This window comes from Scophthalmus maximus, chromosome 2, assembly GCF_022379125.1.
Source record: "Scophthalmus maximus strain ysfricsl-2021 chromosome 2, ASM2237912v1, whole genome shotgun sequence".
Taxonomy (NCBI): domain Eukaryota; kingdom Metazoa; phylum Chordata; class Actinopteri; order Pleuronectiformes; family Scophthalmidae; genus Scophthalmus; species Scophthalmus maximus.
The window spans coordinates 25,764,027-25,779,017 of record NC_061516.1 but is presented as its reverse complement, the minus strand read 5'-3'; the positions used below and the strand labels follow the sequence as shown (position 1 = coordinate 25,779,017).

At 47.0% G+C, this 14,991-nt stretch overlaps 1 protein-coding gene across 6 annotated transcripts; it reads right to left on the bottom strand.

Moving 5' to 3' along the window:
- Window positions 1–221: 221 nt before the first annotated feature.
- On the bottom strand, window positions 222–14,354 carry emsy (EMSY transcriptional repressor, BRCA2 interacting). Of its 6 annotated transcripts, none has more exons than XM_035626005.2 (20): window positions 14,121–14,354; window positions 12,970–13,078; window positions 12,762–12,861; window positions 12,573–12,647; window positions 12,253–12,428; window positions 12,007–12,162; window positions 11,654–11,919; window positions 11,333–11,573; window positions 11,025–11,243; window positions 10,747–10,896; window positions 10,421–10,594; window positions 10,172–10,308; window positions 9,482–9,649; window positions 6,619–6,805; window positions 6,354–6,521; window positions 5,209–5,370; window positions 4,886–4,989; window positions 3,971–4,585; window positions 2,365–2,775; window positions 222–1,191 (listed from the first exon to the last, which is right to left on the bottom strand). In XM_035626005.2, the coding sequence occupies exons 1-20, from the start codon at window positions 14,121–14,123 to the stop codon at window positions 1,006–1,008; spliced, it is 3,807 nt and encodes a 1,268-aa protein (XP_035481898.2). In that variant the 5' UTR covers window positions 14,124–14,354; the 3' UTR covers window positions 222–1,005. The 6 variants fall into 6 exon arrangements, with proteins under 6 accessions (XP_035481898.2, XP_035481896.2, XP_035481900.2 ...); XM_035626003.2 differs by having other exon boundaries at window positions 2,365–2,778; window positions 14,121–14,353; XM_035626007.2 differs by having other exon boundaries at window positions 222–1,179; window positions 2,365–2,778; window positions 14,121–14,353.
- Window positions 14,355–14,991: the final 637 nt, after the last annotated feature.

Below are 14,991 nucleotides of genomic sequence, written 5' to 3'. Positions count from 1 at the left end.
AACTGAGCCAAATGTGTATTAATGCGCTGCTTAAAAAAATAGTCCCTGCTTAAACAAATTCAACACAATTTCCTCCTGTTTGAGTGTTGTTGACTAAAAAACTACAGCGCTCAAAGTTTTAAAAACTGAACGTAAATATAATACGTGTGACTCGGCTGCGAACACATGTGAACGTTCCTTTTGTTTCAAACTAACAAACATATTAGATATGAAGGGACACGTTCTACTCAGCCGGTTTATTGTGCAGATTATTACATGATTTCTCTCAACAAGTTGTCTAGTTTGAAAAGGTATAAAACAAATGCATAGCTTAAAACACACTACGCAGATTCGTACATCATTTCCACGGCAACTCTTTGAACTCTTGAATATATCTTCCAAAAAAACAAAAAGGTACGTAGCTTTAATTCCACGTTTTTTTGTGGTTTTTTTTACATTACACTTAAAAAGGAGCAGTAACACACACGTTGGACTCGATCCGTCCTCCAGGACTCTTTCTCTCCGGTTCAATCCGCTCCAGCTTTGTTCTTCTCTTCCCGAAAAAAGGTGAATCCCATAAGCGTTTGGGGAGATTTCACAACCACAAGGTTCATCTGATGATAGAAAGTCACTTTCTGGAAAAATATGTTATTGGGAAACATGTTTTGAAACACTGGACGACCTCGGGTCCGGTAGAAACCTTTTTTTGAAATTCCAAGTAATGTGTTTATAAATGTGTAAATGTCTCGCTACGTTCCTGTAAGTAACAACGTCAACCGGAAACAATCGAGCTGTCGTCCAACTGTCTGGGACTAAACCCAAAGTAAAAACCTTTCACTCACTCCCACGTTTTACGACCAGCGCGTCTCGCTGGCAATTAAACCCACATGTGCCATTAGTTGTGGGGAAGAAAAACAAAACTAGGTTTATTATGAACAAACTAATATTTTACACGACTGAAAGTGTTCAGGCCAGTTTCATCTGACAAATCCTTTTTTGCGTCTTCTCCGTTCGAACCCCCGTGGACTACGGCCGGTCGGGCGGGCTGGCCGCCGCCGAGGCCTCGTCGTTGCTGCTGTCCACCTCCTGCTCCATGGGGCTGTCCTCCTCCAGCTGCTGGCTGGTGTAGTTGGTGATCTCCAGGAAGCCGCTGGGCTCCACCACCACGTTGGACTGGCTGGAGTCCGGCAGGATGGAGTACTGGGGAATCACCTGCACGTTAGTAGGTCACACGAAGGGGGTTCCAGTCAGTCCACGTTCTCAGCTGGGTCACACACAGGCAGACGTGGTGCGCCAGTGAACTAACTGGTGAACTGACTACAGGGCCACGGGAAAAACATTTCATCATCATCAAATGTAAAAAAAATATTTGATTTACCCTCACTGAGCACCGCTCTACCCACAGACTGTAAATAAAGATGGCCGACGTGACGGCTCCCTTAAAAGTGAAGCCAAAACATATTGATCGCCCCCTGGTGTCTGGCTGCAGTATGGGTCATAAGCCCCGCCTCCTCCGTGTTAGCAGATGGGAAATGGACCAATCCAAATATGAGCTCTGGCTGCGGTGACAACATAATAAGGGACGGCTACGTGATTGGTTGTACAGTAGATTCGTACTTCCGTTTCCTTCGCTTTTAACGCAACAGGCGCATTATTGGCACCTTTTGCTCCGGACTTTTCTCTTTCCTCCGACAGTAGTTTGCGGAAATAATTAAAAGAAGAGAGGAACCTATGTTGACGTTATAAAAGATTGAGTGATTATTTGTTTTTAAAACCAATATATTCCTCATTTTAATGGGTTTTAAAAAAAACCTAAAGAGATCGAAGTTAAACGCACGATTAATGTTACGTCGCTTGTCCGCCATCTTTGGAATCCTAGGAGACGTCGTGATACGAACCAACGAGCAACCTCATTCTTATCGTGTTGTCGGCCTCGGACATACTGTACCCCCCAAATAAGTTTTTCTAAAATATGTTTTTGTCATTTCAGCTCGTTCTCATCACACGATTTATGTTCACGAATGTGTTACAGACAAAAGTGTTAATTCTTCCGTTGAGTTCGGTTTTAATTAGTTATTTAATTTGGTGAAAATGTCATGATTGACAGCTGAGACTGACTCGCGATTGGTCGAGCTCGTCTATCAACAGGACGATCACTGCGGCACAGACTCTGACTCCAAATGACGGCAGAAGCGCAAAATGGCGGCGTCCGTGTCCGCGATATTTTATCTTAGTTTTTGGGGAGGAAGTGGTGACGCGTCGTCCATCTTTATTTACAGTCTTTGGTTCGACCACATTCCAGCGCAGTTCACTGAACTCACTGTCGTTAAGATCTGTACATCGAGCTCTGTATCTTATGACTTGATGATGTAATGACCTTCTTACCTCGATAACCTCCAGGTCTTCTTTGCTCCTCTGCGCCGCGAGGCCCGGCATGCAGCCGAACTGCGGCGGCTTCGCGTGGGAGCGATGCGTGGCGCCGCCGCCGGAGCTGCTGATGAACTGGCCTGAGTCCAGCGTGCCGGACACGGCCCGCACCTCCAGGGCTTTGCCCAGGGGGCCGCAGTCGCTGGAGGAGTCCACCACCATGGGCTCCGTGCTCGGGTCGATCTCCGCCTCCATCATGGAGATCTTCAGGATGTCCGACACCGAGGGCTTGTCCCCTGACGGCGGCCCCGAGCTCGACTCGGGGACCAGCTTGGCCGCCGCCTCGCCGCTGCTGCTGAAGACCGGCGACGGGTGGTGGGAGCCGCCGAAGGTGATCTTGGTGACGGTGGCGCTCTGCGTGATGATCGGCTGCTGCGGGGAAGATAGGGAATAAATAGAGAACTGTTACTGAAATCCCTTTTGGTCATTCCTCTTTCTTCATTCGAAAAATGTAAGTGTTTTTAATCTGTCAAAGTTTTTGTAATATCAAACAAAAGAAAAAAGGAATTAGAGGAAATATATGGCAACACTCCTTTAGGGCTGCAACAGTATTGATTAATCGATTAGTAAATTAAACGGCCACTATTTTGATAATCGATTAATTGGTAGTTTAATTAAAAAAATGTCAAAATGATCTGATTTCAGCTCCTTAAATGGGAATATTTAAGTGACCTGAATATCTTTGGTGTGTGGACAAAACAAAACATGATGTCAGGGGTTTTCGGACATTTTTCACCATTCTATGAACCAGCAACTAATCGATTAATCGAGAAAATAATCGACAGATTAATTGATAATGAAAAGCATCGTTAGTTGCAGCCCTGCACTCCTTCTCTGTCCCGGTCAGCGTTTGATTGACAGCAGCGAAGAGGCAGAGAGAAGACGAGCAGGTACGTCAGCAGGTTTTTCCGGAAAAAAAAAATAAAATTCCACGGAACTCGGAGGAAGGACGAGACATGAGACGAGACAGGAGCCAGTGAATGTTGGGCCTGACCCAGACAAAGGGGCGGATTCAAGACCGAGACAACAACAGCTCCCTTTTCCCCCGTGAAAGTTTGATTGGTTTGTTCGACGAGACGCGTTTTTCGTGTCTGTAGGTTTTGACAGACACGGAATCTTCAGTCGGTTGAACAGAAACAAGTTTTTCCAGCTCCTCGGACGGAGAGCTCGCGTTACACATTTTTCTCAAAAGGGGATTTATCGAGCAGATGTTTGCTGTACAAACAAGCAATTTAACTTCAGTCTGACTTTAAAACTTTTATTACTGTTAGTCCGATTAATATAATTTACGTCCAAGTGTCAGGGCGATACGAACGCTATGCAAAAGATATTAGGGCTGCAACATGTATCGTTTTATTACAACTATACATCAGTCAGGATTTATTGATTGTTAAGTCTGTATGTCTGAACATGATGAAGGTGTTTGACTTGTTGTCAGAAATAAAACCACAGAGACAGAAAACATCTGCAGCCCGAGGAGATAAAACTATGAATCAACGTCTTTCTTCTTCTCATCAGTCTTAAGAAACAAAACAAAAGGGCTGCTCTGCGTCAAACCGCTCACCTGGCTGGACGCCGTCTTCTCCGTGCCGACCGGGTGGTGCGCCTGCAGCGGCGGAGGGTGGGACATGGGCGTGTGCAGGGGCCTGTGGTGGGACGTGGGCGCTTGCTGGAGCTTCGGGAGCTGCGGCGTCACCGGGTGCTTGACGGGTGCGGTCGGAGCGGCGAGCTTCGCCACGGCCTGTGTGGCCGGCGCGGGCGGCGGTCTGTCTTTGGGGCTCTGGGTTAACGTCTGTGGTTTGGGCTGAATCTGCTCCCGTAGTTTAGGTAGTTTCTTGGTCAGGGGAGGAGTGGAGGGTAAGGCGGCGGCGGAGGAGGAAGAGGAGGAGGGTTGGCTCAGCTGAGGTTTGCTCTGGAGTTGCGGCGGCGGTGGTGGCAGCGACTGAGACTGCGGCACAGGCGGTGGGGCCGCCTGCGTGGAGGGGAAACTGTGCCGCCTCGGCTCGGCCTCCGCCTGGCTCGAAGGCGGCGGCGGCGGCGGCTGAGCGACAGCGGAGTGGGTGGTTTGCTTCACGGGGTCGACAGCTAGTTGGGTGGAGCGGTAGAACAAACCGGTCTGCGGGTCCAAGGTGTCGCCTTCCAGCTCGCCAACCTCCAACACGGTTTTACTCTCGGGCGGCTGAAACGGTCACAGAGGCAGACGAGTAATGAGGGACGGAGGAAAACGACAACACGACAAGCTCATGACATTAAGACGGAACACTTTTTGTTCTGATAATCAGATATTCAAGAATCTGCGTCACGGTATAAAACCCCGCCCATTATCAGATAATCGGTTGTGATTGGACGGGTGAGTTTTCTGCCGATGGGAAATCACTTCTCAGTGGAGCAAATCCAGACGGCGAGTGTGGCGGAGAAGATTTAAACGAGCTCCCAGAATACCTCTGGGTTCCCAGGCTGCTGAAGTCAGCGTGCTCACCGTGTGGCCGACGTGTGAAGCTGCGGCTGCCGAGGAGACGGCGGCTGCTGGTTTGTAGGTGGCGGCGGCGTCCTCCGGGGACACGCCCACTCTGCCGCCTTTACCTGCGGGGGGGGGGGGGGGGGGGTACACAGTCAGACTGTCAGACGATCGTCACATCAAATAAAAGGGCAAAGCACCAAACAGAGAACCGTGCGTCTCGCCAGGTCCAAATATGAGGTTTCCGTGTGAATCTTAGTTCCTTCCACTGAAAAGTGTAATGATGAGCTTCTCCAAGTAAATGAGGAAGTGCCCCGAGTCATTAGTCGCGTCATGTGACGTACCTGTGGCGATGTACTCGCTGCTGCTGGGCTCGGCCTCGGTGGCGGAGGGCCTCGGGGACTCGGGGCCGGGCTTCTTGTCCGGGGCCAGCTGGATGGGCACGGCCAGCTGGCTCAGGTCGATGGTGTGCTGCCGCGGCCTGGACTCGCCCTTCTCCCTCACTGCTGGGGGAGGACCACACTTAGATCCAGCAGTTTCTAATTTGACTGTTCTTGTCACGTTATGATCACTAGTATCACTCTGGTGAATATCGATGTAAACGACGCAGGTTTCAAACTAGAAAGAAAAATATGATTTGCTCCCTGGGGGAAGGAAATCAACGACACACAGTGTGAGTTATGAGGAGAAACACTGAACGTAAAAACAACTAAAATGTTTCACATTAAAAGTCTCATGAGGAGGCGAAGGGGACGAGTTAAATTACCGTGAGTGTGACGCGACTGAGGACATGCACGTAACCTGAATTGATCAGAACAGCTGGAAAACAGCAGGATAGAACATAAAAATGGGAGCACATAAAAAAACAAAACGGATGCTTCTTAACAAATTATGGTTAAAAAATACATGATACATATGAGATTATAGAAAAACTCAAACTGTTCTCTCTGCAGCTGAAGGAACTAAAAGAGACATGACTCGAGAATTCCCTGATTTTTAGGAGTTAACAGCGAGTGGACAATAATGAATTTGTGTTTCATGACCTACACCACAACTGTCTCTTTCGAGACTTCAGGTGATTCCGCGGAAATTTTCCTCATAGCTCTGCCCGACGACTCGTCGACCCAGTTCTACGGGTTTGTAAAGTCCACGAGCCTCAGGCGAGAAAAAAAGCCACATCCTCACTGTGAACGGACGGTTTGTCAAACTTCCAGAGGGTAAAGATTCCATTAATGTTTTGGTTGACGGCAGCTATTAAATAAAGGTTTAAGTTTTCTTTTTCAGAGGAAAGTGAAGAAGAATTAAAGGTGAGAAGCTAAACAACTGAAAAGATTCTGTTTGTTGTCGTTTTGTTTTGCGAGTACATTGATTTGGATCCTGCAGGAATAATATGCTTGACTTTACATATGTGCAGTATTCCGCGTGTGGACGGGTGAGAACTCCCACCCGTCCCGTCCCTTTAAGGGGTTTCCGTGACACTGCGGCTCACCGGTCGTCTGCTGCAGCTCCAGCAGAGCTTTGATCGTGGACGTCGCCGACTGGGCTTCCCCACCTGACACCTCCTGATAGATGATGGTGGGGCTGGACTCCACGGCCACTTCCTGCTCGGTCCAATCCTGCTCCCTGGAGGACACCAGGTGCACTACAGGCTGCGGCTCTGAGGGAACGACGGGAGACGGGGATCATTTAATGTTTTAAAAAACACGTGGAGAAAAAGGGATGAGCGCAGGAAACGCTGAGCGCCGCGGCCTCACCGGCGAAGCCGCTGGTCTCAGTGAAGCCGGCGTGAACCTCGTCCTTTGCCGACCCGTCCGAGCCGGAGGCGTGAGCCTGACCCGCCTCTGCGGCGCGGGTCACCTGCTGCAGCGTCTCGGTGACCAGCTGCCGCGTGTGTTCGCTCAGCACCGCCGTCTGGAAGACCGGCTTGGGCTTGATGAGAACCTGGAGCGAGAGAAACACGGAGAAACGAACAAAGTGGGAAGAAGTGTGATTCTCATCTTTCACAATTTCACAATTTCACATTATCAAGAATATATAAAAGTTAGAAGTAAAGGGGAAGTGGACTTGCGGCGGCTGTTCATTAATCTGAATCCAGGAATGCTGAACTCGTAACTGTGTAGCTGCACCATGTGCACATTTATACTCTCCATCTTTTTATTGCCTTATTTTATTGTATTTATTAATCTAGTCGCTCCACGAGAGATGATCTGCTCTGTCGTTGTTTTCCTACAATGACCATAAAGAATGTTGAAGGGTATTGATATGGTCTGAATACGTATTTCTTACAATTACACAGCAATAATTTGAAGTTTGGGCGTAGTTTAGATCAGCTTCATGATTAAGTAATCTTAATCTGAATCTAAATCTAATATAAATGTAGACATATATGTATTTTTAAAAATGAAATCATAATTTCTGTTTTTTTTCTAAAGCTTCTCCAGAATCTTTCTACGAAAAAACCCCCGCGTACAAAGACAATCGGGTTGAAACTGCTGATTCTGCGAGACAACATCAGCTGAGGTCGTCATCTTCAAGAATATGAATCAATAACTGAGTCATATTTCCACATCTGCTTTGCCGTGTCACCAACTCCTCTGACTCATCTGCATGTTCACTGAGCAGGTCGGACCTGTCACCAGGTAAAACACATTTTCGTCACTGGAAAGTGTTTGATAACTTTTGGTGCTGAAAGTGTTGTTGCCGTTTTGTGTGATCGACTTTGTGGTTCCACTGAAACTGCACCGCCGACCGTCACTGTGGGCGTTGACCACAATATACACTGCTCCTCGCGTATGTCATGTAAAACCAGCTGAGCTCCTGACCTCAGTTTCCTCTTTGACGTCAAAATGCAAAAATTGTAATTGAGACTATGTTTGGTCGACGAGTGTTACACTGACACAACAACACTGTGTGAGAAAGAACACGAGGAAACAAAACTCTGTGTTATTACGACGTCGTGACCTTCGTTAAGGTCGAAAGCTACAAACTTTTCTTCAAAGCTCAGCGAAGAAAAAAAAAGAAGACATCTTGAAACTAGCATAATGGAATTTACCCACTAAAAATATAACATGACACAAGTTCATCGTCGCTCATCAGAGGGTTATGTCAGAAAATAAATACTAGAATTTCTACAGAACCAATGGCTCTTTGTTCGGCTTCCTCATTAAAAAATTCCCCAGGAACCAAAAACAGACGGTGGCATCTGGTTTCACTTAACAGGCCGACGGTCAACGCTGGATATGAGCAAACATAAATGCAGATAACAACGTGTCTATGAAAGATTCACGTCGGTCAACTGATAAATCCGTCGGGTTCTAGGTGGAAGTCCAAGACGCCGACAGGTACCGATAAAAACTGGTGCTACTTTAAAGATGAAGGGGGGTCACAACTAATAACTTCTCAGTTTACGGCTCATATCACAAGATCAATAAAAACGTCCCAAAGCATCTTAACGTCACAGCATCTTTTAACAAGTGTCTAAATATGGAAGCAAAAATCGGTCTCATCCGGCTTTGAAATTTAAAAGGCATTGAATTTCTACTAAGTAAATCTTTTGCCTGATTTTCACTTTTGTTTTTCGATGTTCACAATTTCATAATTACAAAAAATTTAGGTTATAACATTTAAATCATATAAATTTCCCATTTCAGAGTAAGTTTAAAAAAAAACCCCACCTGAACTCAGGACGTTTAAATAAATAAAATTCTCAACACCAGATTCTGGGATCTGAATTTGAGCAACTCAAAAAATGGATATGATTTGAATTTTAAAATGTGAATTTTTTTAATATGAATGTGTGAACATTCAAGTAGAAAATGAACTGAAAATCAGTGATTGAAAATATCAAGTGTTGAATTCAGAGATCACAGAGTCATTCCTCTACCTGAAATGAGGGAAGTGAAGGGAGGAAGAGGAAGGGTTAAACGTTGTTCAGCCGATAGAAGGGGCATTCTTCTCTCTTCTGTTTAAAGGGATGTGTTTTAATCACAGGGCTCTCATTTCTCTGGAACACGCCTCTTACACAGGTGTCGACAGATCCACGACTCAGATGACAGAGCGAGACGGGAGATGCATGAATCAGTCCATCAATCGTTTGTTCCCTTCTTCAGAGAAACAAATCACGCTACTGAAGAAATTCACAATAAACTCCTCAGAAACCACGAACTCTTCTGAAAGTTGAAGTTTCTCCGTGTGACTCGGCAGGTCACAAGAATATCCATGTGATGTTTGGGAATAATCATATTTCTGTTGTAAACAATTCTTAAGGCATTTAAAGGGGCAGTAAGCGACTTTTGGAGAAAACTAGTCCCTTGCTTTGTTGTTTGTTGGGATTTTTTCCCCCGAACGAGAAAAAAAGAAATTGTTTTTTGTTTAAAAAAAAAAGAGTAACTTTTTTTTTTGCCTAAAATAAATTGTTTTCCTGTACAAAAAAATGTTTTTCCCCCGAAAAATATAATTAATATATAAAAAATACTAATTAATGCCCCTTTAAAGTATATATTATATTAATGTCTGACAATTGGGCACCAAGTGGTAGTTAAAAAAAACTGATTGTTGGAATAACACAATAATAAAGGAAAATAATCGTAGAAGCTTCCGATCAGCTGGTGTCCTCACCTGCGTCTTGCCCTGCTGGCCGTAGACGATCTTGGTGGGGATGATCTTGGTGGCGGTGGACCCAGCGCTCAGGCCTTTGGGCTGGGTGACGATCATCTTGGTGATGGGCCTGGAGGAGGTGATGATGGCGGGTTTGCTCCCCTGAACGGCCTGTAAGCTCTTCTCACCCTGACGAAGCGGCAACACAGGGTTTGACATGTCAGACTCACAAACAGCAGCGAGGAAGAAGAAGAAGAAGAAGAAGTAGAAGAAAAAGACAATGACGTGCCGTAGATGTTTGTGAACTCGTGTGTGACGACAATCTGGATTCAAATCTATATAAAACCATCACAATGAAATTTAAAACATCGTTTGGTTTAAAGATTAAAAGACAGTTTGTGAAAACAGTTTCTTTTTATAGGTTATTCTGCTCTAAAAATCATTCATTCATAATCTGGCTCAGTTGGTTGCGGTTTGCAACTTCACCACCAGATGCCGCCAAATAATAATCACTGTAGCTTTAACACTAACTCATCAACATCAAAATGTTGATTGTGTTTCTCAAAACCTCAAGCTGGTGTTTTGTTTTGTTCACAATTGATTATCTAAATAGTTGGCGATTAATTTAGTATTTGATTACTAATGGATTAACTGTTGCAGCTCTAATCTCAAACCGCTGCGCTGAAAGATCACCCGTGGTGTTTGACTGACCCCGGCATTTAGGAGTGTGGTGACCACATTCTTGCCCGGCAGCCCCTGGATGGTCGCTCCTTTCCCCGTCGTCTTCTGAACCACGATGACATTTGGCTTAGACGTCATGGGGATGGTCGTGATCTTCGTCGTCGTGCCTGTGGAGGGCGGAGGAGGGAGGGGGGGCAACAACACTTAATCAAAACCTCCACTGACAGAACCGTCCCTGTCTGGCAGAGGCGGGGTTTGATACGGACGTTGTGGACTCACCGGACACGATGTTGCTGCTGATGATTTTCCCGCCCAGCGTGGCCAGCGACTTGGGCACGACGGTGATGATGCTGCCGCTGGTCGTCTTCACGTAGGTGGTGCCGCCACTGGAGGCCGATATCCGCGCACCGATGTTGGGGCCAACGGTCGGTCTCGTGTAGGTGGTCTGAGCGGCTGCGGACAGAAACGTAGTTTCACTATTTAATAGCCAGACCAGGATACTGCACATGGGTAGTTTTTGAATACTGTACGGCGGTGAGTCGCCGAAAGGGACTAGATTAAATTTCTCAGGGTGTAAAGTGACAAAAGAGCCTCTCGTCACCCACATGTGGGCTGCGTGACCAGTTTGGTGGTCATGATGGCGCCGTTGCTGCTGACGACCATGATGGGGGAGGAGCTGCTGCTGGACAGACCCACCGACGACGGCTTGGGCAGGATCTTGCTGGGCTGAACCTGCTGAGTGATGATCTTCACTCCTGCATGTGCGCACAACAAACACACGTTTGTTTAGTCAAAAAAGTACATACAGAGAATTTAAATTAAATTTAAAAAAAGAAAGAAAGACAGATGAAGAAGTAAGAAGGGTGATGTCGCGTGTCCTCACCGGACTCCTGTTTGATCTGGATGGTGGGCTTGGTGCCGGGCGAAGCGGTGCCGCTCTGGGCTGGGACGACGCCGGCGGCTCCTAGAGCCGAGCCGTGCTGCATCTGCTTGGGCGACTGCTGCTTGGGGAACTGGGCCAGGATCTGAGTTGGCGAGCCCATCAGGGTCTTGGGCGAAGGGAGTCGGGCCGAGGCGACCTTCACCGCAGCCGAGGAAGCGGCTGCAACACAGAGAACAGTGACGCCTGAGACATATTCCGTTTGCATTAAAGGGAACCTGGTTATATGCTGGTTGCTAGGAAGGCCTTACACGGTGCGACGGTCGACATGACGACCGAGGGAGAACACGAGACCACGCTGGTCACGGCGACCGTGTTGGGGACGGTGGACGGGCCGGAGCTGGCGGGGAACACCACCGTCTGCTTCTGGGTGGCCGCGGTCAGCATGGAGGTGGAGGCCAGCTTGGAGAGGGCGGCGTGGTTGTGCGCGTGAGACTTGGACAGGATGTTCGGCACGAAGTTGGAGCTCGGGGAAGTCGTCACGATGATCACCTGGTCAGAACGGGGAAAGATATTTCAAAACTCCGGAGCCGTGTGCGTGTGAGAAAGAAGTGTGTTGGAGTGGCGCTCACCTTCTGCGTGGTGGTATTGGTGGTCTGGATGGTCGGCTTGGTGAAGGTGATCTTGACGGGCGACAAGTGAGGCGGCAGCGAGTTCGCGATGCTCTGCATGATGTTGCTCATCTTGGGGCTGCCGCTCACCGGCACCGTGATGCTCTTGGACATCGGCGGTGGCGGCGGCGCTTTGGAAACCTCCTTCAGCATCACCGGCGACGAGCTGGACGAGTTGGTCCGCCTCCGCTTGCGCGGCTTCTCGTCTTCATCGGAGCAACTTACACCTGCGAGGAAAAAATTGGGGGGCAGGGGATCAGGATATCGCCTGGGCAACAGTGGTTCCGACTCGGGGCGTGTGTGTTGAAACTCACTCTTTACGTAGACGGTGCTCCCACTCGGCAGCACCACCACGTTGGACGAGGGGCTGGGCGGCCGCGGGGATTTCACCGTCGCTCCAATGGCGCCGCTGGTCGATGTGGCGCTGGTGGAGGTGCAGGTGGTGCTCGTGTAGGAGTAACATACGACCACTGCAGGGGGAAGAAATTTAAATAGGTCATTTAAATGTCTAATAGTCTGTTTCAAGGACACCCTCGGTCCAAAGCGTTTCTCCGGCTCACCTTCTTTGTTTCCCGTTTCAGCCGGCAACAGGAGGGAGGCGTTCTGATTAGCCGTGGCGCCCGCCACGGCGTTAGCAGTGACGGTGAACGCCGTCTGAGGGACAAGCCTCGGCAGCAGGGGGACGAGCCGGCGTCCCTCGATGGACCATTCGGACGAGCTGTTGGGACCGGACATGCTGGACAAAGATGTTACACAACCGTTTAGTTTCTTCGGTCACTGTTTTTTTTTTTAAACTACAATTCAAGTGAACTGAACACTAGTTATTCCATTTGCCATGTTTCTCCACCTGATGTACTGCAGATTACAGTTATTCACTCACTGATAGGCGATGGTTGCGAGGCGCTCGTCATTCACGGCCCTGCGAACTTCTGCACGGTGCCGCTCCGTCGAGATGCTGAGGAAAATTTTCACGTTTGTGTTTAAAAAAACAACAACTAACAAACTGCAGAAATTGTTAGTCAAAGTCGTCCGAGGTTTTATAGAATGTGTGTGGAGGGGAAACTATTACCCGAGGATTTTGGTGAGTTCTCCCAGGAGGTCCTTCTTGTCCTTCGTCAGGTCTCCCTGTGCTCGCAGGGCGCTGATGACCCCGGCGTACGCCTCCAGCTCTGGGGGGGAACACACACACACACACACACACACACACACACACACACGTTAAGATCCTTTTCTAATTGTTGTTGTTTTGTTTTTTTAGCAGCTCAGTTTGATCTTACCCAGTTTACGGAGGATTCTTTTGCACTCGTCCCTCCCCAGGTCGAGGATGGTGGGCCACACCACTGGCATGGTGCCAGTCAGCACCGGTTTCTCCAGCTGAATCATGGGCTGCGTGGAGAGACGGCAATAATACATTTGAAAACTTTTATTCATCCATTTATTTATTTTATGTCCTATTGCTTTTATTCTATGTTATTTTATTCGGATTTATTTGCTTTCATGTAATGTCTGCCAAAGCACTTTGTAAACTCCGTCTTTAAAGCTGCTACATAAATAAAGATTATTATTATTATTATTAATGAATACATTTCCCATAAACCATTCTGCTGCTTGTGGTTCTCGGTTTGGTTATCGGACAAGACACTCGAAGAGGTCCCACATCTTCACAACTGACATTACAAATTCCAAACGACTGATTGAATTATAAGGAAAATATTCATCAGATTAATTAATAACAGATCTGTTAATTTTGACTTTCCGCACAGAACACAAGCAATGACTGGCAGTTGGATCAATTCATGGTCACTTTGAGTTCTTTCCATAAGAAAAAATATAATATAACAAAACTTACACGTTAAAAGAATGACACCAAACTCAATTCAAAAAAAGAAATCTAGCTTTTTAATTTCTAATTTTCTAATGGGCCCAAAAGAATTTCGCGAGTCAGGTACAGGAACCGTGTTCATCATCATACAGAATATGAATTCACATATTATAATAAACTTTTGCACAGACAGCACCGCCCCCCAGTGGACAGCTCGGTCACTACAGAGAAAACTGGGAGCTGGAGGCCAAACACACACACAAACACACAATAAGACAATAATCCATAAACAGAACCAAACAGAAAGTCCCGACAGTTACAGAAATAAATCCGGTTCCTGTATTTGAGAACAAGCAAAACAACAACAACAATGTGATGGGGTTTTTTTTTCTGGGTCTAATTCTGTTGATACAACGGGAAACGGATCGTCCTGCTGCTCGGACATTGTAACGTTTCCACAAAACAAATCACAAAGAGACGGAATAACCTCGTCAGAAGGAATCTGCGACATGATAACGTCATCTGTTTTAAATCATCCCAACTGAAATACCTCTGCGATGGGACGATGCTAACTAGCTTGCTAGCTAGCCAAACCTACTGTCTTACCATCTGTTAGCAGGGACAAACTTCACGGCCTTGGTAAATCCCAGATCCAAACAAACATGGCGGAGCGCAACGCGTCCAGTTCTACTTGATTTGCAATAAACTGCGGCAGACGAAAACAAAAAGCTAAACAATCTCTCCGCAAAGATGCGCCAGTGTTTATGTTGTCTGCTAGCTAGCTAGCCAGCTAGCAACGGCTTGGTTGGTCTGTGGATGTTTCCTTCTACTTCTTCTTCGTGAGAAATTGCGTGGGTGCCGGAGAGACATTGTCGACTCGGTGCTGCCATCGACAGGCGGTTTAGCGAACTACAAGCTGCTAAAGTTGATATTATTTACAATAACTTACAGTAAATAAGAATAACAACAGTTTATACGGTGTCCTTCAAGGCACCCCAGGGCCACTTCACAAATTAAAGGAAAACAAATAAAATAATTTAATTGTTACTTTACTCATTATTTAGCAGTGTTGCTGGGAATGATTAAATCTAGTGTTCAAAAGCCCTTTGGGATCAAGTGGGAGTTTTAGGAGTTGTTGTTGTTGTACACGGGATATTGTGTATCTCTGAAGGAGCAGGGACGTAGTTCTAGGGATGAGGTATAAGTGGTGGATGACCTTGGACAGATAAACACTGGAGCACTTTATTAGGAACACCATGTACTTCCCTTTGCTCTCAAAGTAACCTCAGTTCTTCTTCGCGGCATCGATCCCACAAGATGCTGGAAACAGTCCTCTGAGATTCTGCACCAAGTCATCATCATTTTTTCTCCTGCTCTCGTCATGTGGCAACAACCCTCCTCCACGTCACCCATTAGTTTGTGCTGTTTTGAATGTCTTGAGTTTAGCATAGCACCTACACCTGTTGCCACGTACCTA